The 20,949-nt window shown below is 42.7% G+C and overlaps 1 protein-coding gene across 3 annotated transcripts in view; it reads right to left on the bottom strand.

The window, feature by feature from the left end:
- Positions 1–827: 827 nt before the first annotated feature.
- The window catches only part of PFKFB1 (6-phosphofructo-2-kinase/fructose-2,6-biphosphatase 1), a 93,748-nt gene continuing 73,626 nt past the window's right edge, over positions 828–20,949 (bottom strand). For 2 of the 3 annotated variants that reach the window (XM_065900918.1, XM_065900916.1), the window contains exons 9-14: positions 20,700–20,846; positions 17,100–17,204; positions 5,339–5,468; positions 2,624–2,686; positions 1,498–1,562; positions 828–1,146 (exon numbers count right to left, since the gene is read on the bottom strand). In XM_065900918.1, the coding sequence (XP_065756990.1) occupies positions 1,087–1,146; positions 1,498–1,562; positions 2,624–2,686; positions 5,339–5,468; positions 17,100–17,204; positions 20,700–20,846 (570 nt within the window). In that variant the 3' untranslated portion in view covers positions 828–1,086. The remainder of the gene's footprint in view (positions 1,147–1,497; positions 1,563–2,623; positions 2,687–5,338; positions 5,469–17,099; positions 17,205–20,699; positions 20,847–20,949) is intronic. The other variant, XM_065900917.1, reaches the window with a different exon arrangement.

Genomic DNA, 20,949 nt, shown 5'->3' with positions numbered 1-20,949 from the left:
GTGGATCATACAAGGTTTGTGTCTTGCTGGTGGTTGTGATGGAAGGACAAACAAAGTCAGGGGGTGTATGAGTCTGTCTCTTCGCAAGTGGGTTGCTGCTATCTGCCCACAGTAGCTGCATGGAGATTGGCTGAAGAGATAGAATGTAGGATGCAAGCTGGCCAGGTATGGAAGAACAGTGAAGAGGAAGAGGACTGGTGGATTGGGAGATAATGGAGGAATCAAAGGACTATACTCTTGATACAGTACAAGAACAAATATTGTTCACTCAAGAAATACTACATACATGCCTGCTGTGTGGGAGGCATGCTGCTAGGGATCCTGTGGATGACACAGAGAGTTTTAAGGACCAGGGGGCCAGTGGTCAGATAGTGAGATGCTTGTATTTAAGAAAGCCTGGAGAGAAGTCTAGATGATGCCAACCAAGCAGTGAGTGGCTGAAGGGAAGATGCTCACTGAAGTTGAGGGGGCAGGACACTAGGAGACCAGGGTATTGTCTGAATCATTTATATGGACAGTGAAATAACTCAGGATGGCAACAAGAGTTGGAGAAGGAAGGAGAACTGTGGTCTGAGTGCAGATTCTTCTTTGAATGTAGGGATGAAGGTGTCATGTTCCCAGCCATGTTGCCCACGAAGAAACAAGGCCATAAGCACTCACATGAACCTATCTCCACCCTCACATTTGGAGGTACTACTCCAAAGTCCTTCTTTCCAGGAAGTTCTCACCCAGTCCATACCCCGACAGCACCAGAGCCATTTCATAGGGTCAGGATCTTAAGAGGATCTTGTGGGAAAAGCCTCACAATGACCTCCTTTCCCCTTTTGTAGGCAGTAAGAGAAGTCTTTATTGATCAGGGAATAGGAATTAAGAAGGAAAAAGTTTCATCCTGACCTAGACAGCACCTTGGTTGTAGCTAGAAATCAAGACCTGTTTTGGAGCTGATGAGGGTTTCTTCACTGGAAGCAGGTCTCTTTCAGTGAGGCCAACTCCAGAGTGTTCTCAGTGTAAGAGAAGAGCAACAATAGCAGCTCCTAAACGTGAAAGATAGCGAGGACAGAGGCAGTTTTATGTCTTAGAAAGGTCTCAGTAGTGGGCAGGGACAGTGTCCAGGGCTTCCTCAGGTTCCCGGCTGACGTCCACATTCTGAGAGGAGAGAACCCAGTATTAGCAGGAAGCAGCCAGCAGTGTGGAGCCCCCACCCCTCCCTGCCTCTTGTCCTCACTGCCAGGCTCCCCTATTTCAGCCAAGCCTGGATCCTGACCCTCTTCTCAGGCAAGCCTGGGGGAACCTCAGCCAGAGGCCTTTTAGGCAGGGTTGCTCTAGCTGTGCGTGTCTAGGGTACCTCGGGTCTGGGCTGTGGTTCCTGCATTTCTGGGTGCTGGTTATTCTACCTGTTGGTGGAAATACCCAAGCTCTGTGGGACTGGGGCTGCCTTTCTGCAGGGGAGGGTGCTTTCACCATGTGCCAGCTTAGGACACAGAGTCCCTCACCTACCTCAGGCTTCTCCCGATGTGTGTTTACAGCCTCCACGTTCAGGTAGATGGACTCCACTTTGCAGCCTCAGAAAAGAACAACCCGTTCATCCATAAGCCACCCGGGTAAGCACAGGTCTTTCCTGAGGTGTCATTCCCTCCTCCACCCGTCACCACCCACACCCCCAGCTCCACGCTGTGTGCAGACCGTGACTGCCCTTTAGGGAGAGGAATTTAGACCACTTGTGTGATGTCAGGGGAAGACACTAGGCTTAAGATACAGGAATGGGGCATCCTCCCAGCTCTTCCCCTAATAGTCTCAGACTTCTCTGAGCCTCCCTTGCCCAGTTGTCAATGAGAATGAGAGATGACAAGAGATGATTTTTGCACCCCTCCTCAGCTCTTGTCTGTGAGACAGAAACCTAATAATAACAATGGAGCTCTGTGGATCCTCCCAGCTGTGTTAGGTGCTAAAGTGGTGGAAGAGTCCTGGTGTCTCTGCCTTGGGGCAACCAGTCCCAGGTAAAATTTATTTCCAGAACTATGCAGTTATGGCAACATCAGAGATGTGGAAGGTCACAAGGGAGTTCTAGGAAGCCTGAAGAAAGAGGAGGGTGGTATCATTGGGGCCTGGAGCGGGCAGAGGAGGCCCAATGCCTATGGAAGCCCCCTTAGCTCCATCCCTGTGGACTGAACACTAATCCAGGTTTCAGTACACCATCTGCCCTGTTCATACTCCAGAATAGATTTGAGTCTGTCTCTTCATCACTCATGAACATTCCAGAGCTGACTAATGCCCCCAAAGAGAGTCTCAACTGCCCGGGCTGGTCTTTGAACCCTCTCTTCAAATCTGGCCCCAAGATACACTTATTCATCTGGTCCCTTTTGGGCACCCCCTCTTCTACAGCTTTGTGCTGTATGATTGGTGCTCTGGTAGAGACAGAGAAAGCTGGGGCCAGGTCCCAGATTTAGAGGCCACTTCAGTCCTTCCCCATTCTCATCTTGCTATCACCAGCCCTGCCTCTACCAAGACATCCAACTACCCACCCAGGAAATCTCTCTCAGGACTCTTCTGAGAAAATGCTAGGCACTGCAGGCATGATCATGGTGTCTATGTGCTTTTCCCCAGATGAAGGTAGGGGACTCACCATAAGCCACAGGTGTAAGTTTGAGCACTGTGTGCAGAGGGCACCTGAGATAAGGCAGCTCATCTAGAAAGGAGGAGAGAGCAGCCCTCAGAGACAGGGTGCTGGGGAAGGCACCACCTCCCCAGGCCTCCAGGCTTGCAGCACTCTCCCTTTCCACCCCCTTCCCCATGGTTGTCTTCACCTGGGCCCTGCTCCCCCACAGTCTTCAGAGACAGTGCTGAGAGCAGGGTGGGGAAGGAGGAAGAGAGCAGAGAGGCAGCCTCAGGAGCAGGGAGGAAGAAGGGCCCTGGAGATCGCAGACAGACCCTGGGTCCCCCAGACGCTGAGGATGGTCACCTCGAAGGTGGCCGACCTCCTCACCCACAGGGCAAACATAAGACCAAGGCAGGCCTCCCTCCCGGCCCCAACCTCAGCCCTTCTATGGGCTCCCCCACCACAAAGGCCCACAACAGGTCTCAGCAAGTGTTTTCTGAGGCCCTACTATGTGCCGGGGCCGTGGCCGAGGTGTGCGTGCACCTTGGCAGCTCCCGCAGCTTTCTCCCCAGCCCAGGCCTGTGCCCTCTGACTCCTGGGACACTTGTTGATGGACAAGCATTCACCAATTCACTTGTTTCCATTTACTGAGGATTATGTATAAAGTTGTTCTGAATATTCGCATGCAATTACTCGTATGGCCTTGATGACATTCAGACAGCCCTGATGGGAGGTGATGATCAGGCCCATTCCATGGATGAGGACACTGAGGTTCTGAGAGGGAAGGCACTTGCCCTACATCCCACAGCCAGGAAGTGGCAGTGCTGGGACTCGAGCCTGGGATGCTTTGAGGCCAAATGTGTGCTCTTCCCACTGCAGTCTGCTGCCACTGCCTTCGAGGGACTCACAGTGTTGTGGGGTGACACCCCCACCTCACTCCTCTCTGCAGACATCCACCCTCCTGACCACCCAGGCAACCTATACGGCTCCCCATCTCCCTTCATTGAGCCAGAGCTCCACCCCTCACGGCCTCCCTGCCCCTGAGGTTCACCGTAGGCTTTTAAGGCCTGCCACTGACCACTCAGCCTCCTGACACATAAGATTTGGCAATTTCCTGGGCAACCAGTCTGCTCCTCCTCCTTGCCTTTGTCACCATCATCTTCAGGTGCTGGGCCTAGTGCTTTTGGTGCACTATCTCATTCCATCCTCACTGATACTCTGCAGGAGTTACTGTTCCTCACTGCACACATGACAAAATAGATTCAGAGAAGGGAAGCGACTTGCCTGAGGTCTCTGACCCAGTTCTGCCATTACCTGCACAAGTGACCTCAGCCCTGTCTTTTCTCTTTCTGGTCCCCAAAGTTCCTATCTCTCATAGCACAGGATTGGACCCAGCTCTGAGGTCTTATGGGTCTGAGTTCTCAGTCACACCATCTCTCTGGGTCTCAGTTTCCTCACCTGAGTGATAGGGGCAAGAGCATGTGCCCAGCCCTGCCTGGCCCAGCTCTTAAGACAGCTGTGAGAAGATGGCATGGCCTGTGCATGAAAGTGGGTAGTAAGTGGGTAAAGCAGTGTGCAAACGGGAGATGCATGTGCTTCCCATGCACCTCACATATGTCTGAAGTGAGAGGCCTCTGGAATGCACCTGAGATTGGTACCTCTCCATGCCCTACTGAGCCCTGTGATCTTGGGCAATTCCTTCATCCCTCAGAGCTTCCATTTCCTCTTCTTCACAGTTGGGGTTACAAGGCCGGCCTCACAGTCTCGAAAATAGTACTGAGCAGTAGAGATGTGGACAGTATCAGAAATCTAGCAGCACCACCCCAACCCCTGTCATCTTTTTTCCATTGAAGAGATTGAGGACCAAGCAGAGGAAATTACTTGTCCAATGTCAAGTTTTCGAGTCCCAGGGGTTCCAATTCTAGATGACTCCATATTACAAGTGCCCTTTGCTTGGAAGCTAGCGTCATAGAAAAGATCCAAGTCTGCAGGATATTGTACACTTCAAATATGACTTTGCATTGTCCTCACACTCCCTCCCTCCAGTATCCTGGAGATGTCAATGCTTCAGCATCAATGTCAGAAATGGACTCTCCCACCTGAAGGTGACACAACAGTCTCTTGCCAGGCCAGCTGCCTCAGTTTGCATTTCAGTATTTGTAGTCAGTGTAGATACTCTGTAAATTAAAATATCTAGATGTTTTTTATAAAAAGAAATTATCATTTAAAATTTTTAAATGAAAACATCAATATCTTGGGGAAATCATCCCTATAGCAAAGACAGAAACCTATAATCAAAATCAAGATACCACAAGAGGTCCCATTCCACCTGAGAACAGCATGCCTCAGACAAATACTGGCTCATCTTTTTCAGGTTGAGGCAGACTGTTAAGGTTGGCTTTGAAAATGTTATCTCAGAGTAACACTGATATTAATAATAGCAGCTAACACTTATATGGCCCATACTTTGTGTCATGAACTGTTCTAAGCTCTTTATGTTAAATATGTTCATTTATTTAAACTTCATCATTATTCTCCCCATTTTACAGATAAGGAAACTGAGAACAGAGAGGTTAAAGTAATTTGCCAAACGTATTATGTGACAGAGCAAGAACTTGAACACATGCACCCTTGCTCTAGATCCCGTGCTCTTAACTATTAAGATATAAACCACCAATTTCTGGTGTCAGAGTCTCAACTCACATGCAGCTCCCGTGCCAGGAACAGAGAGAACAGTGGTACCTGAGCTCTTGTCCAGGAAGTAGGCCAGGAGGCACCGCATGACAGCCTGGTGGCAGATCACCAATACATTTTCCTGCCGTTCTAGCTCCATTATAACTGGCTCCAGACGCTGGACCAGATCCTCATAGGACTGAAAGGGAGAGAAACACTTGGGTAAGAAGAGGAGATGAGGCACATTTGCCCAGAGGAGAAGAACTCTACACTAGGAATCAGGAAAACTTGGCTGTGGTGCCAGTTCCGTTGTTGGTCCAGCAGTATGACCTTAGGCAATTCACTTCCTTCTTAGGGTCTTAGTTTCTCATCTATTAAATGGGGCAACCAATATAGTGGAGTAAATAACAATAATAAAATTTCCACTAAAATTCCCTAGAAAATCTGGATAAAATAAATGTCTGCACTGCTGATCTTTCAAGAAAATGAAGGAAACATTATGAATATATGGTTCCAAAATGAAGAAAAACTGGAAAAAAAGAGTGATAAATGGATATAGAAGCCACAACTCCCATGAGGGCATTTGCCAATCACAGTATCCAAGAGCCTTGAGCTTTTAAAACCTTATAGAAACATGAGACAAGGCCTTAGGTGTGTACGAGATGGGGATTTGGGACTGAGACTTTCACAAAAATCTGAGACCTTCAAAGGACTACATCCTCAGAAAAACTATAAACTAAAAAATATATCCACAGGCAAAGGGAAACAGTAAGAAAATATATCTGTCTCTGCCTGACTCTTGGTGGAGAAAATTAGGGAAAGCCTCCTGTAAGAATGTATAACCAGGGGGGGACCTTGAAGATGGCGGAAGAGTAAGACGCGGAGATCGCCTTCCTCCCCACGGATACACCAGAAATACATCCACACGTGGAACAACTCCTACAGAACACCTACTGAAGGCTGGCAGAAGACCTCAGACCTCCCAAAAGGCAAGAAACTCCCCACGTACCTGGGTAGGGCAAAAGAAAAAACAGAGACAAAAGAATAAGGACGGCACCTGCACCAGTGGGAGGGAGCTGTGAAGGAGGAAAAGTTTCCAAACACTAGGAAGCCCCTCCGCGGGCGGAGACTGCGGGAGGCGGCGGGGGGAGCTTCGGGACAGCGGAGTAGTGCACAGCGACGGGTGCGGAGGGCAAAGCGGGGAGATTCCTGCACAGAGGATCGGTGCTGACCGGCACTCACCAACCCGAGAGGCTTGTCTGCTCACCCGCCGGGGCGGGCGGGGCTGCGAGCTGAGGCTCGGGTTTCGGTTTTGGACAGAGCTCAGGGAGAGGACTGGGGTTGGCGGCTTGAACATAGCCTGAAGGGGTTAGTGCACCACGACTAGCCGGGAGGGAGTTCGGGGAAAAGCCTGCACCTGCCGAAGAGGCAAGAGACTTTTTCTTCCCTCTTTGTTTCCTGGTGCGCGAGGAGAGGGGATTAAGAGCGCTGCTTAAAGGATCTCCAGAGACGGGCGCGAGCCGCGGCTAAAAGCGCGAACCCCAGAGACGGGCGCGAGCCGCGGCTAAAAGCGCGAACCCCAGAGGCGGGCGCGAGCCGCGGCTGAAAGCACAAACCCCAGAGACGGGTGCGAGCCGCGGCTGAGACCGCGGACACCAGAGACGGGCGGGAGACGCTGGGGCTGCTGCTGCCGCCACCAAGGGGCCTGTGTGCGAGCACAGGTCACTCTCCACACCCCTCCTCCGCGGAGCCTGTGCAGCCCGCCACTGCCAGGTTCCCGGGATCCAGGGACAACTTCCCCACGACAACGCACGGCGGGCCTCAGGCTGGTGCAACGTCACGCCGGCCTCTGCCGCAACGTTACGCTGCCTCTGCCGCCACAGGCCCGCCCCGCACGCAGTGCCCCTCCTTCCCCCATCCCCCAACCCCCGGCCTGAGTGAGCCGGAGCCCCCGAATCAGCGGCTCCTTTATCCCCGTCCTGTCGGAGCAAAAAACAGACGCCCTCCAGCGACCTACACACAGAGGCAGGGCCAAATCCAAAGCTGAGCTCCTGTGAGCTGTGAGAACAAAGAAGAGAAAGGGAAATCTCTCCCAGCAGCCACAGAAGCAGCGGATTAAAGCTCCATAACCAACTTGATGTACCCTGCATCTGTGGAATACCTGAATACCCAAGGAATGAATCCAAATTGAAGAGTGGGAATTTAGGAGCAAGTTCTATGATTTTTTTCCCTTTTCCTCTTTTTGTGAATGTGTACGTGTATGCTTCTGTGTGAGATCTTGTCTGTATACTCTTGCTTCCACCATTTGTCCTAGGGCTCTATCCGGGCATGGTTTTTTTTTAATTTTTTTGTTAATAATTAATTTTAATTGTAATAAATTTCTTATACTTTACCTTAGTTCTTTCTTTCTTTCTTTCCTTCCTTCCTTCCCTCCTTTAGACAACGAATCACCCCAAATTAAGGCGGTGGTCTCTGAGAGCAAGATTTATGATTTTTCCCCCTTTACCTCTTTTTGTGAAGGTGTATGTGTATGCTTCTGTGTAAGATTTTCTCTGTATAGCTTTGCTCCCAACATTTGTCCTAAGGTTCTATCCGTCCCTTTTTTTTTTTCTAAACATTTTTTAATTCAATAACTATATTATACTTTATTTTATTTTTACTGTATCTTTCTTTCTGTCTTTTTTCCTTCTTTCCCTCCTTCCTTCCTTCCTCCCTCCCTCCCTCCTTTCTTTCCTTCTTTGCTTCTTTCTTCCTTCCTTCCTTTCCTCCTTTCTCTCTTTCTTTCCTCATAATTCAACCAATTCTCTCTACTTTTTCTCCCTTTTATTCTGAGCCGTGTGGTTGAAAGGCTCTTGGTGCTCCAGCCCAGGAGTCAGGGCTCTGCCTCTGAGGTAGGAGAGCCAACTTCAGGACACTGGTCAACAAGAGACCTCCCAGCTCCACATAATATTAAACGGTGGAAATCTCCCAGAGACCTCCATCTTAACACCAGCACCCAGCTTCACTCAACGACCAGCAAGCCACAGTGCTGGACAACCTATGCCAAACAACTAGCAAAACAGGAACACAACCCCACCCATTAGCAGAGAGGCTGCCTAAAATCATAATAAGGCCACAGACACCCCAAAACACACCACCAGACGTGAACCTGCCCACTAGGGAGACAAGATCCAGCCGCATCCAGCACAACACAGGCACTAGTCCCCTCCACCAGGAAGCCTACACAACCCACTGAAACAACCTTAGCCACTGGAGACAGACATCAAAAACAACAGGAACTACGAACGTGCAGCCTGCAAAAAGGAGACCCCAAACACAGTAAGATAAGCAAAATGAGAAGACAGAAAAACACACAGCAGATGAAGGAGCAAGATAAAAACCCACCAGACCTAACAAATGAAGAGGAAATAGGCAATCTACCTGAAAAAGAATTCAGAATAATGATAGTAGGGATGATCCAAAATCTTGGAAGTAGAATGGACAAAATGCAAGAAACAGTTAACAAGGACCTACAAGAACTAAAGATGAAACAAGCAACGATGAACAATGCAATAAATGAAATTAAAAGTACTCTAGATAGGATCAATAGCAGAATAACTGAGGCAGAAGAACGGATAAGTGACCTGGAAGATAAAGTAGTGGAAATAACTACTGCAGAGCAGAATAAGGATAAAAGAATGAAAAGAACTGAGGACAGTCTCAGAGACCTCTGGGACAACAGGAAATGCACCAACATTCGAATTATAGGGGTTCCAGAAGAAGAAGAAAGAAAGAAAGGGACTGAGAAAATATTTGAAGAGATTATAGTTGAAAACTTCCCTAATACGGGAAAGGAAATAGTTAATGAAGTCCAGGAAGCACAGAGAGTCCCATACAGGATAAATACAAGGAGAAATACGCCAAGACACATATTAATCAAACTGTCAAAAATTAAATACAAAGAAAGCATATTAAAAGCAGCAAGGGAAAAACAACAAATAACACACAACGGAATCCCCATAAGGTTAACAGCTGATCTCTCAGCAGAAAACCTACAAGCCAGAAGGGAGTGGCAGGACATACTGAAAGTGATGAAGGAGAAGAACCTGCAGCCAAGACTACTCTACCCAGCAAGGATCTCATTCAGATTTGATGGAGAAATTAAAACCTTTACAGACAAGCAAAAGCTGAGAGAGTTCAGCACCACCAAACCAGCTTTACAACAAATGCTAAAGGAACTTCTCTAGACAAGAAACACAAGAGAAGGAAATGACCTATTGTAACGAACCCAAAACAATATAGAAAATGGCAATAGGAACATACATATCGATAATTACCTTAAATGTAAATGGACTAAATGCTCCCACCAAAAGACACAGATTGGCTGAATGGATACAACAACAAGACCCTTATATATGCTGTCTACAAGAGACACACTTCAGACCTAGAGACACATACAGACTGAAAGTAAGGGGATGGAAAAAGATATTCCATGCAAATGGAAAGCAAAAGAAAGCTGGAGTAGCAATTCTCATATCAGACAAAATAGACTTTAAAATAAGGACTATTAAAAGGGACAAAGAAGGACACTACATAATGATCAAGGGATCGATCCAAGAAGAAGATATAACAATTGTAAATATTTATGCACCCAACATAGGAGCACCTCAATACATAAGGCAAATATTAACAGCCATAAAAGGGGAGATCGACAGTAACACATTCATAGTAGGGGACTTTAACACCCCACTTTCACCCATGGACAGATCATCCAAAATGAAAATAAATAAGGAAACACAAGCTTTAAATGATACATTAAACAAGATGGACTTAATTGATATTTATAGGACACTCCATCCAAAAACAACAGAATACACATTTTTCTCAAGTGCTCATGGAACATTCTCCAGGATAGATCATATCTTGGGTCACAAATCAAGCCTTGGTAAATTTAAGAAAACTGAAATTGTATCAAGTATCTTTTCTGACCACAACGCCATGAGACTAGATATCAATTACAGGAAAAGATCTGTAAAAAATACAAACACATGGAGGCTAAACAATACACTACTTAATAATGAAGTGATCACTGAAGCAATCAAAGAGGAAATAAAAAAAATACCTAGAAACAAATGACAATGCAGACACAACGACCCAAAACCTATGGGATGCAGCAAAAGCAGTTCTAAGGGGGAAGTTTATAGCAATACAAGCCCACCTTAAGAAGCAGGAAACATCTCGAATAAACAACCTAACCTTGCACCTCAAGCAATTAGAGAAAGAAGAACAAAAAAACCCCAAAGCTAGCAGAAGGAAAGAAATCATAAAAATCAGATCAGAAATAAATGAAAAAGAAATGAAGGAAACGATAGCAAAGATCAATAAAACTAAAAGCTGGTTCTTTGAGAAGATAAACAAAATAGATAAACCACTAGCCAGATTCATCAAGAAAAAAAGGGAGAAAACTCAAATCAATAGAATTAGAAATGAAAAAGGAGAAGTAACAACTGACACTGCAGAAATACAAAAGATCATGAGAGATTACTACAAGCAACTCTATGCCAATAAAATGGACAATCTGGAAGAAATGGACAAATTCTTAGAAATGCATAACTTGCCAAGACTGAATCAGGAAGAAATAGAAAATATGAACAGACCAATCACAAGCACTGAAATTGAAACTGTGATTAAAAATCTTCCAACAAACAAAAGCCCAGGACCAGATGGCTTCACAGGTGAATTCTATCAAACGTTTAGAGAAGAACTAACACCTATCCTTCTCGAACTCTTCCAAAATATAGCAGAGGGAGGAACACTCCCAAATTCCTTCTACGAGGCCACCATCACCTTGATACCAAAACCAGACAAGGATGTCACAAAGAGAGAAAACTACAGGCCAATATCACTGATGAACATAGATGCAAAAATCCTCAACAAAATACTAGCAAACAGAATCCAACAGCACATTAAAAGGATCATACACCATGATCAAGTGGGGTTTATTCCAGGAATGCAAGGATTCTTCAATATACGCAAATCTATCAATGTGATAAACCATATTAACAAATTGAAGGAGAAAAATCATATGATCATCTCAATAGATGCAGAGAAAGCTTTCGACAAAATTCAACACCCATTTATGATAAAAACCCTCCAGAAAGTAGGCATAGAGGGAACTTTCCTCAACATAATAAGGGCCATATATGAGAAGCCCACAGCAAACATCATCCTCAATGGTGAAAAACTGAAAGCATTTCCACTAAGATCAGGAAGAAGACAAGGTTGCCCACTCTCACCACTCTTATTCAACATAGTTTTGGAAGTTTTAGCCACAGCAATCAGAGAAGAAAAGGAAATAAAAGGAATCCAAATCGGAAAAGAAGAAGTAAAGCTGTCACTGTTTGCAGATGACATGATAATATACATAAAGAATCCTAAAGATGCTACCAGAAAACTACTAGAGCTAATCAATGAATTTGGTAAAGTAGCAGGATACAAAATGAATGCACAGAAATCTCTGGCATTCCTGTATACTAATGATGAAAAATCTGAAAGTGAAATCAAGAAAGCACTCCCATTTACCATTGCAACAAAAAGAATAAAATATCTAGGAATAAACCTACCTAAGGAGACGAAAGACCTCTATGCAGAAAATTATAAGACACTGATGAAAGAAATTAAAGATGATATAAATAGATGGAGAGGTATACCATGTTCTTGGATGGGAAGAATCAACATTGTGAAAATGACTCTACTACCCAAAGCAATCTACAGATTCAATGCAATCCCTATCAAACTACCACTGGCATTTTTCACAGAACTAGAACAAAAAATTTCGCAATTTGTATGGAAACACAAAAGACCCCAAATAGCCAAAGCAATCTTGAGAACGAAGAAAGGAGCTGGAGGAATCTGGCTCCCTGACTTCAGACTATATTACAAAGCAACAGTAATCAAGGCAGTATGGTACTGGCACAAAAACAGAAAGATAGATCAGTGGAACAGCATAGAAAGCCCAGAGATAAACCCACGCACATACGGACACCTTATCTTTGATAAAGGAGGCAGAAATGTACAGTGGAGAAAGGACAGCCTCTTCAATAAATGGTGCTGGGAAAACTGGACAGGTACATGTAAAAGTATGAGATTAGATCACTCCCTAACACCATACACAAAAATAAGCTCAAAATGGATTAAAGACCTAAATGTAAGGCCAGAAACTATCAAACTCTTAGAGGAAAACATAGGAAGAACATTCTATGACATAAATCACAGCAAGATCCTTTCTGACCCACCTCCTAGAGTAATGGAAATAAAAACAAAAATAAACAAATGGGATTTAATGAAACTTCAAAGCTTTTGCACAGCAAAGGAAACCATAATCAAGACCAAAAGACAACCCTCAGAATGGGAGAAAACATTTGCAAATGAAGCAACTGACAAAGGATTAATCTCCAAAATTTACAAGCAGCTCATGCAGCTCAATAACAAAAAAACAAACAACCCCATCCAAAAATGGGCAGAAGACCTAAATAGACATTTCTCCAAAGAAGATATACAGAATGCCAACAAGCACATGAAAGAATGCTCAACATCATTAATCATTAGAGAAATGCAAATCAAAACTACAATGAGATATCATCTCACACCAGTCAGAATGGCCATGATCAAAAAATCTAGAAACAATAAATGCTGGAGAGGGTGTGGAGAAAAGGGGACACTCTTGCACTGCTGGTTGGAATGTGAATTGGTTCAGCCACTATGGAGAACAGTATGGAGGTTCCTTAAAAAGCTACAAATAGAATTACCATATGACCCAGCAATCCCACTACTGGGCATATACCCTGAGAAAACCAAAATTCAAAGAGTCATGTACCAAAATGTTCATTGCAGCTCTATTTACAATAGCCCGGAGATGGAAACAACCTAAGCGCCCATCATCGGATGTATGGATAAAGAAGATGTGGCATATATACACAATGGAATATTACTCAGCCTTAAAAAGAAATGAAATTGAGCTATTTGTAATGAGATGGATAGACCTAGAGTCTGTCATACAGAGTGAAGTAAGTCAGAAAGAAAACGACAAATACCGTATGCTAACACATATATATGGAATTTTAAAAAGAAAAAAAAATGTCATGAAGAACCTAGGGGTAAAACAGGAATAAAGACGCAGACCTACTGGAGAACGGACTTGAGGATATGGAGAGGGGGAAGGGTGAGTTTTGACAGGGCGAGAGAGAGTCATGGACATATACACACTAACAAACGTAGTAAGGTAGATAGCTGGGGGGAAGCAGCGGCAAGGCACAGGGATATTAGCTCGGTGCTTTGTGACGGCCTGGAGGTGTGGGATGGGGAGAGTGGGAGGGAGGGAGACGCAAGAGGGAAGACATATTGGAACATATGTATATGTATAGCTGATTCACTTTGTTGTAAAGCAGAAACTAACACACCATTGTAAAGCAATTATACCCCAATAAAGATGTTTAAAAAAAAAAAAAAGAAAAAAAAAAAAGAATGTATAACCACAAGCCTATCCTCCGTTGGATTTGTGGTTGAGAGTTATACTACCTATGTGTTTTAGAAAATGCTAAGCTGAGAGTTTAGTAAAAAGTGATTTCAAGTCATTAGCTCCCAAGAGTGTCTGGAAGAAGCAAATGGAAATTCTCTCTGGATTCTCTCAACTCAGACTGCATGGGATTCCCATAGATAAATTTTCATCAAACTGAAGCTCACATAACATGCAAGGAAAATAAGCTATCATGAGTAAAAATAAGCAGAAACAGCAAGAACCCTAACAACTTAAGATAAAGGATCCACAATATAAAATGAATATGCTTGAGATTTTGAAAGAAATGAAAGATTGAATCAAAAATGTAAGGAAGAAATAAGATGCTATTGAGTATATGATCTAGATTTGAAAAAGAACTAAGTAGAATTTCTATAAGTGAAAGATATAGTCATTAAAATGGAAAACTCAATGGATACAGTAAACAGCAGATTAGATACAATTCAAGAAATACTGTTCTGGAAGATAGAGCTGAAGAAATTACTCAGAATGTAGCAAAGAGATTGAAAATAAGAAGAAGTTAGGAGGCATAAAGGATAGAGACAGGACTAACACACATCCAATTGCATTTCAAGGAGATAATAGAGAAAATATGAGAGAGGAATATTTAAAGATATAATGTCTGGGAATTTTCTAGAATCGATGAAGAATCCTAGTCCTCAGATTCAGGAAGTCCAATTAACCCCAAGCAAGATAAATGAAAAGAAATTAATATTTAGACATATCAGAGTGGAACTTAAAAACCATAGAGACCCAAAGACCCTAAATGCAGCCAGAGAGAAAAGAAATGACAATTAGACGTTCAGGAGACTTCTTAACCATGTTAGAAGCCAGAAGACAGTGGGGACAATATCTCCAAAGTGCCGAGAGAAAACTGTCATCCTAGAGTTTTATACCTTGCCAAAATACCATCTAGGATTAAGAGCCACCCCTCCTTAAAGACATTTTTAGACAAAAAGAAAGGTGAGTCTACTACCAACAGATCCTCCTAAAGAAACTTCTAAAGGAAGATAGACATTGAACCCAGAAGGAAAACTTCAGCTGTAAGGAGAAAGAATGATCAAGGGAATGATCAAGGGAATTGGATATATGTGGTTACATCTAAATAAACACTGACTGTATACAATATTATTTTTTAGTGAATAAGAATTATATTTTAATTGGATAAGTGATTTTACCCCTTTTCCACTATATAAGATCCATCTAGGAGACAGTATGGAGGTTCCTTAAAAACTAAAAATAGAACTATCATATGATCCAGCAATCCCACTCGTAGGCATAGTAAGTCAGAGAAAGACAAGTATCATATGATATCACATATATGTGGAATCTCATTTTTAAAAAATGATACAAATTAACTTATTTACAAAGCAGAAACAGACTTACAGATATCAAAAACAAACTTATGGTTACCAAAGGGGAAAATTGGGGGGGGGGGAATAAATTAGGAGCTTGGAATTAACAGACACACACTACTATATATAAGATAGATAACCAACAAGGGCCAACTGTATAACACAGGGAACTCTACTCAAAATTATGTGATAACCTTTATGAGAAAAGAATCTGAAAAAGAATGAATATATGTATATGTATAATTGAATCACTTTGCTGTACACCTGAAAGTAACACAACATTGTAAATCAACTATAATCCAACAAAATTTTTAAAAAAGAAAAAAAATCCATCTATGTGGATACAACGTTTATTAAGTGGAAGTAGCTCTATTTTGTCTAGCATTTATAATAATTCTACTCTGGTAATATTGATTTAACTTAAAAAATATAATATGTTGGTATTATAGGAACAAATAGTGATATATTCTGATAGATTGTTGTAAATTGAAGTGCTTCAGTAAGCATTAATTCAATCAACATCTACTTAGTAAGTTGTGCTTACAATAATAAATTTATTAATAACAATAATAAGTCATCTGGGGGATAAGACAAGTTTGAAGTAAAATATAAAACAACAATTAACATGTAAGTTAAGAGAGGGAGTGACCAGAGTTGTAACATTTTTATACTGTTTTAGGGGGTGGGTGGAGATATTGATTTTTAGATTTTGTCAATCACACATATTAAAATGTTAAGAGTAACACTAAAAGAAAGGAAAGAGATTGTATAAGTCAAATATAGATGTAAAAACTCTATCAATTCTAAAGAAGGGAGAAAGAGAAAAGATAAACTAAGCCTAGAGAGCTCAAAATAAGAGAATAGAAAGAAGTTCAAATAAATCAGTAATTACAATAAAAGTAAGTGTACCAAATTTACAATTCAAAAGACATACATTTTCAATTTTTATTAAAACCAATAAAAGTCAACTATATGCTGTCTATAAGAAACAAAACAAAAATACACAGAGAAGTTGAAAGTAAATGACTAAAGATGAACTAGGCAAATACTGACCAGAAGAAATCTTATATAGCTATATTAATATCATATAAAATACACCTTTAGGCAGAAAGCATTATTAGGGGGAAAGAGGTTTGCTTACTATGTAATAATAAAATATACAATTCACTAAGGAGATATAATTGCTTTAAATTTGTATGTCTCTAACAACATAACCTCAAAATATATAAAGGAAAATGAGGGCAAAGTTGGACTGACTTCATAATGTCATTTTTGAGGATGAAAATACACATATGAAAGTGCTTTGTAACACAGGATATCTATTGTTTCTTCTCTGATATCCTGCTTTCTGATAATTGTTCCCTGGAATCTATCAAAAATGGAGTATGACTAATAAATATTCTAATATGTGGAACTGGCTAAATGGAGACTGGTTTGAAAACAACGAGGATTTACCTCACATGGGAATAGGGAACTGATAGTCTGGTTCACGTGGTGGCAAAGAAGTTGGATAAACCATTAGCCATTGTCCCTTGGGACTCCAACCCACAGTCCAGAGAGGCTGGAGCTTTAGGCAACTTGGCAATAAAATGTCAGGAAATTAGAGTATATTGAACTATTTCAAATACCTTTAGTGTAAGGATATCAAACACAAAGTTTAGGACAAAGTGAGTCCTCCTGAAAGAAGACAGGAATATAATCAGGCAAATGTGTAGCTTTTAAAAAAAGAGGAATCTGTTGCCTATAGCTAAGAATGAGACAGCAAAGGGCCAGATAATCATATGCCTTGCGGGATGGAAGATGCTGCAAAATTTGCTTTACCCTGTTTTTAAAGCTGTCTAGGAAAATATGGAATCCTGGTAGTTGGAATAGAGATACTGGGGAGGAGTCCTAAGAGTCTGGCCACCCCTCCAAACCTTACCTCTCCCTTGGGATAGCGGTAGCGATATTTATCTTGGTCTCGTAGTGCAAATTCTTCAGGGTAGTGTTCTTGGATTTCTTCGTAGGTCATCTCCTCACAGACACCCTGAGAAAAATTATTTGGGGACAAAAGTATTCACAAGTTAAAATCCCCACAACCTTTACCATAGTTCTGAAACCAATGATTGTGGAACGTTAGCACACAAGCACCTGGGTTTCTGTGAACACAGCTCTAGGTCTGCGTCTGTTGTCTGAATGTATGTGTGTATGTATGCACAAGGTGTGTAGCTGTGTGGATGTGAGAATGAGTGCATGTGTATAGGTGTGTTCAGGCTGAGTGTATGGTGGGTATCTGGTGTTTCTCTATGGTTGTCTCAAAAGGTTTATAGGTGCACATTGTATATATGAGTGTGTACTTTTATAAATTTGTGGGGATTTGTGACTGTGTTTACCTGTGTGTGTGCAGCATGATTATGGTGTGTATTTGTGGTATGTTTAAGGTTCTATGCTGTTGGTTGTGTTTTTGTCTCAGCATATGTATAGTGTATTGGTGTGAGTGTGTGTGTATGAAGACAGTTTGATCATCTAAGAATCTGCCTGCATGGGTGTCTCTGTGGTCTGTCCCTCCATGTGGGTCTCAGTGTGTCTGTGGTATGTGTATCTGTGAGTGTGTATGTCCCTGATTATATGTGTGAGTATCTGTGTACCTATGTCTAAGGTCTGCATTAATCTGTGGTAATATGATTGAGGTTATGTGTCTGTACTGTTTATATGTCCCTGGTATGCCTCTATGTGTCTATGCGATGTAGATATATGCAAAGACTGCATGTGTGTCTATGGTGAGTGTGATATGTATCTCTAGGTGTGTCTGTCTGTAAGTGTGCATGTGTGTGCATGAATGGTGCAAATATGATTGGTAAATGCATCTGAGAGGGAACCTGTGTTTGACTATTGGGTCCATGTGTCTGTGAAGTGCATGTCTGTGAGTGTAAACATACCTATGGTGGATGTCTGTGACTGTGTAGGCAGGCACATGTGTGTGCACACATCCACAGCAGTGTTTTCTTGTGTTATAGCATTTCCCATCCCTCCTGCCCACACCTCTGCTCCAGGACCTCTGGCAGATAAAGAAACAGGTATCCACAGACTTCTCAGAAGGCAAGAATTAGTAAATTCCTAACAGTTTCAGAGTGGTCCTTGGGGAGATACACTCTTCACACCCAAAGGAATCAAGGGCTCAGAGAATGAGTTCCCACTGAGAAATCCACAGAAGTGAGGTGGCTGCTGGTAGAGGTGGGAAGTGATGTTGGGTTTGTAAGATTTCCTTCTGGTTGTGTAGATTCCAAGTAGACCTTCCTGTAGGGGAGCAATGTGCTCTGGTTGTTGTCTTTTGAGCCATCAACCAAGCTTCCCTTAGGGTTTAGGTTCACCCCTGCCCCAGCCTACAAGAAGACAGGCAGTGTCAAACCTGCAACTGACACTGTCCATAGGAGAAAGTGCACCCTGTATATACACAAGGTCCTTCCAGATTGGCTTTGACTTTCTATTCTGAGGCATGCTGGGAGCCTGTTGCCTGTGGAAGTGACCACTGACTTTATTGACAAGGAAAATTGCTTAACTTCTCTGAATTTTATTTTCCTCATCTGCAAAATAAGGATAATTATAACTACCTCACAACAGTAGTTTGAATATTAGAGATAATATATGTAAAAGAGACTAGTACAGAATGTACAAGGCACATTTTAAAAACTCAATCAATAGAATATATTATTATATTAATTAATATTATTTAGATTATACAGTAATTTAAATAGATTAATTTAATCTAATGTTATTAGATTAATATATCTAATTATTAATATATTACTGAATTGAAAAGAAACCAGAAAATTAGACATCATTCTAAATTCTTCCTTCTTCCTTACCCATCCCCTCATAGCTAATTCCTGAGATTCTTCCTCTTAAATTTCTTTCAGATATATTCCTTTTTCTTCCCTCTCCATCTGCACTGCTATGACCTTAGTAGGTCTACACACACACACACACACACACACACACACACACACACACACACACAATTCCCTCTTTCCTTATTCTGCTTTCTCTGCATGACATACTATTCCTGATCCTCTCTCTCTGGCTCACTGTTACTCACCCCTTAGGCTTTAGCTAGGCATCACTTCCTCTAGGCAGATCATGGCTGGGTCAGATACCTTGCCCCAACATCTGTGTGCCCACATTCTAACCCATCAGAGCCTGTATCATGCACACTATTTTGCATTCCTCTGTCTACCCTGTTTTTTTCTGAAAACCCAGTGAAGACAGGAACCAATCTCTGTCTCCAGCACTACTCCAGAGCCTGAAATGGAGTAGGTATCCAATAAATGTTTACACCACATGTGGGCCAGAAACAAACAATAACTGAACAATTATGATGAACTGTTGGCTTGCATGTATTTTATAACAAATATATGTGATATGTATAACAATGCTGTATATCCCTTTTCTAAATATGTGTGCCTCTGTACATCTACAGTTAAGCATATATGTCTTATGTATACACAAACATACTTCTCTGTATTTATCTAGCAGGCAATCAGGTTAACCTACCTACACACAAGTTATCCACATCTGTAGTGAAGCTTTTACTTTAGTGTCTAACCTGAGGTCAGTGTACCTACAGTGCAGGTGAGACAATGGAGAGGAAACACCTTCTCAAGAAGCTCATGGAAAAACCTGACTCTAATGAGAGACTGCCATGTCACGAGGGTCATATGAAATATTTACCAAATTCTTCTTCTTCATTTCATCTCCAATATATATATGGGCCATCACACCCTCACCTCTTGCCTAGACAAATGCAGCCATCTCCATACCGGTATGCATTCTCACTCTGGCCTTCTTCTCACCTAGTCTCCACACATGACCAGAGTGGTCTTTTTTTAAGAAAATGTGAATCACATTCAGGCCACTCCTCCTTGACTTAGACCTCATCAATGGCTTCCTATTTTTAGGGCAGCATCCAAATCCCTCAACATGGGCTATAAGGCCTTATAAGCTGTCTTCATTTCCAACCTCATCTCCCTTCTCTCCAGACCTCACACTCACTGTCCCAGACTCTCTGCTATTTTTCCTCAGTTCCCTAAACATGCCATGCTCTCTTCTTACCTCTGGGCTTTCACATGAACTGTTCCCTATTTCTCAAATTAAAATTATCCCTCACCGCAGTCCATTTTGCCTGCTTCTTGTCTCATCTCCAGCTTCCTCTAGGAAGCTTTCCTTTTAAATCTTCCACCACTGTCTTGTCAAGAGTACCCTCACCTTCTGAGACTCTATAGTCCCTTGTACTTCCCCTCTCACAAACTTTTGTCACATGCAAAGCAATGTCTTATTCACGGCCTGCCTTTGAGCTCCATGAGAGTAAATACCTTGTCTGTTCTGGCCTTCACTGGATCCCCAAGACACAGAACAGTGTTTAGCACAAGAAATGTTTGTTGAATTAATTAGGTTCCCCATATGAGCCAGAGTAGAGGCAATCCAGGGGATAAGCCTAGAGTCAAGCCTCACCATCCACAGGGAAATCCATCCCCCTCCATCTCACCGCATCAATCTCATTCAGGGCCTTCCACTGCTCATAAGGAACACCCAGGGCTTCAGCTGTCTGGATAGTCCTCTTCATGTGGCTGGTCCACACCTTCAGGGAGCTGATGCCCTGGGACTGAATGAAGTTGGCCAGGACATAGGCATACTGGGGAGTAGGGGTGCAAAGGAGGAGAGCAGGGGAGAAAGAGAGATGAAAGAAGACAGGGTGACCATGAGAAGAATTTCAGATCTGCCACAAATAATGGAGT

Source organism: Phocoena phocoena, chromosome X (genome assembly GCF_963924675.1).
Source record: "Phocoena phocoena chromosome X, mPhoPho1.1, whole genome shotgun sequence".
NCBI classification, from domain to species: domain Eukaryota; kingdom Metazoa; phylum Chordata; class Mammalia; order Artiodactyla; family Phocoenidae; genus Phocoena; species Phocoena phocoena.
The sequence above is the reverse complement of the archived record's forward strand: the minus strand, read 5'-3'. Positions and strand labels throughout refer to the sequence as shown.